Source organism: Diachasmimorpha longicaudata, chromosome 15 (assembly GCF_034640455.1).
Source record: "Diachasmimorpha longicaudata isolate KC_UGA_2023 chromosome 15, iyDiaLong2, whole genome shotgun sequence".
Lineage (NCBI taxonomy): Eukaryota > Metazoa > Arthropoda > Insecta > Hymenoptera > Braconidae > Diachasmimorpha > Diachasmimorpha longicaudata.
In genome coordinates this window covers 5,264,861-5,266,839 of record NC_087239.1, presented here as the reverse complement: position 1 = coordinate 5,266,839, position 1,979 = coordinate 5,264,861, and the positions used below count along the sequence as shown (strand labels likewise).

The following is a 1,979-nucleotide window of genomic DNA, read 5'->3' as shown; positions in this document are numbered from 1 at the left end:
GTCTTTCTCGGTTGATAAAAAACCTCTTCGGGTGTCGGATTTTCGTCATTAGACCCGAAGACGACGCGCATGTGTCAGGGTATTGAACAATGGCGTTGCTCACGAGCGCCAGATTTAAAAAATATTTCAGTAAAAATGTAAACATGTAGAGAGACTTTGATGGGGTAATTTTTTTCTCTCGTCAAATAATGAATAACAATTTTCTTTGCGATTTCTAAAATAATGTATTTAAAGTCAATTTTCTTTGATAATTTAATTATAAATAACAGTTAATCAATTTTTAATTTGGGTATCAAGGACCTAGTCCCAACTGTTGAATGGATAATTCCATAATTAATAATTATAAAAATAAGGATCAAATTTATTATGAACTTTATAACCTTCTTAAACCTGCTGCACTCGTCGACTCCCTCTCGAACAAACCTTCGCTGTCATAATCGACAGAACCGTTGGCAGACTTCTGAACGTGGGCCATCATCTCCAGGGAAGGCGAATGTTCATAGTGGTTAGGAACTGTCAGTCCCAACCGTCTTGGGGATTCAGTCCCATTCGATTCAGATAACATGAAGGCTTTTTGTCTGGAGAGGTCGAAAGCTTCAGAGGAAGAAGCAGCATTTCTTGTTGAAGAAGAACTGAACGGTGGATTCCTGGAGAAACTGGAGGACTGCTTGCCCCTGTAATGTACATTTTTACTAAATCATTCAAAAAATGACATTTTAACTCTCAAATTCGTGACGAATGTCATTCTAACAATTTCAGAAAATTCTGAGAGAAAATCCAATACTTAAAATTGAACTCAGGGAAAATACCATAAAAAGGATGAGCTCTTGGAAATTTCCCTCTTCGATGGGTCCGGAGGATCGAACAAATCGTCGTGTCGATACAAGGAGGCCCCATTATCGTATTTCTGGAGGTAGGATATTTTTTTCAATATGGGAGGCTGAGACGGGCCTAATGAAGATGGGAAGAGTGATTCCCCCTGTCCAGGAAGAGCTTCTCTGATTTGTCCTCGAGGCACATTTACACTTTTCTTCGGTGAAGCTCTGACGGTGGCCTCCTGAGCTTTCATAGACTCCTTGAAGTCATTCATCAGTTTAAGGCTGGCTGCACTGCAATGGCTTTTCTTCTTTTGGAAGGCTTTGATGACACTGATGGTGGGAAGACGACGATTCCTAGGAGAATAATTAAAATAAGAGTGAAAAGACAATCAGTTGTCTGTGAATATTTCTGAGTTCAAGTAAAATAATTAAATTTCGGTCAGAAGTTTCTTTCGAACTCGTAATTATTCGCAAACATCTTCCCAAGAAGGCAGCCATCTTCTTTTATCAACATTTACTTACAAATCCCTGCTAGTCAATGATTTTCCATCCCAACAGTACTCACTTCTTCATGTCCTCATCCATGTTCTTCATCAGCTTCGCGAAGAAATCCTCGTCATTCTCCTCGACATCAGCAGGAACCGCAGTTTTTCTGGTCATCACTCTACGTCTGGATACTTCTTTGGAAGAGATCATCCTCGGCATTGCCACATTGCACTTGAATGGCATCTTGTTCTTTGTCTCCATGTAATAATTAGTTGAATCAGCCAGAGGCTGAGACGGTTCAGTACTGAAATAAGGGCTGATTGATTGTCCGACTGATGAGCCCACCCCAACTTTCCTGCCACTGCCCTTCGACCCTAGAGCAATGGAAGCAGCTTTCCAAGAGATTGTCCTGTGCTCATCCATCTTTTACAATAATTATTGTTGAATAACATTTAGACCTCCCCCGAATGAACAATTTAAAATCCCGAATGTCACCGACGTGAGTCGATACTGCTCGAAGCTGTCAGGAAGGCTAGGGCTTGTTGCAGTTTGAAAAGTTGAGGTTGTGGTGCACGAGTATTACCCAGTCCTATGCATAACCTTGCATCATCTTCTATTTATCATTTCGAATAATCTAGAAGTTCATCAAAAACAACCTGCGTCCACATCTTTTGA

At 40.5% G+C, this 1,979-nt stretch overlaps 1 protein-coding gene across 1 annotated transcript; it reads right to left on the bottom strand.

Annotated features, from left to right (window-relative positions):
* Positions 1-152: 152 nt before the first annotated feature.
* Positions 153-1,783, bottom strand: LOC135169513 (uncharacterized). Its single transcript, XM_064134579.1, has 3 exons — positions 1,384-1,783; positions 810-1,172; positions 153-674 (listed from the first exon to the last, which is right to left on the bottom strand). The coding sequence occupies exons 1-3, from the start codon at positions 1,725-1,727 to the stop codon at positions 374-376; spliced, it is 1,008 nt and encodes a 335-aa protein (XP_063990649.1). The 5' UTR covers positions 1,728-1,783; the 3' UTR covers positions 153-373.
* Positions 1,784-1,979: the final 196 nt, after the last annotated feature.

What these genes read in the sequence shown, in the direction of transcription:
- LOC135169513 (XM_064134579.1), bottom strand. Translation starts at nt 1,727, where the DNA reads ATGGATGAGCACAGGACAATCTCTTGGAAAGCTGCTTCCATTGCTCTA. An exon ending in ATGGATGAGGACATGAAGAA is followed by an intron (nt 1,173 to 1,383) that starts GTGAGTACTGTT and finishes TTATTCTCCTAG; the next exon opens with GAATCGTCGTCTTCCCACCA. An exon ending in AAGAGCTCATCCTTTTTATG is followed by an intron (nt 675 to 809) that starts GTATTTTCCCTG and finishes TGTACATTACAG; the next exon opens with GGGCAAGCAGTCCTCCAGTT.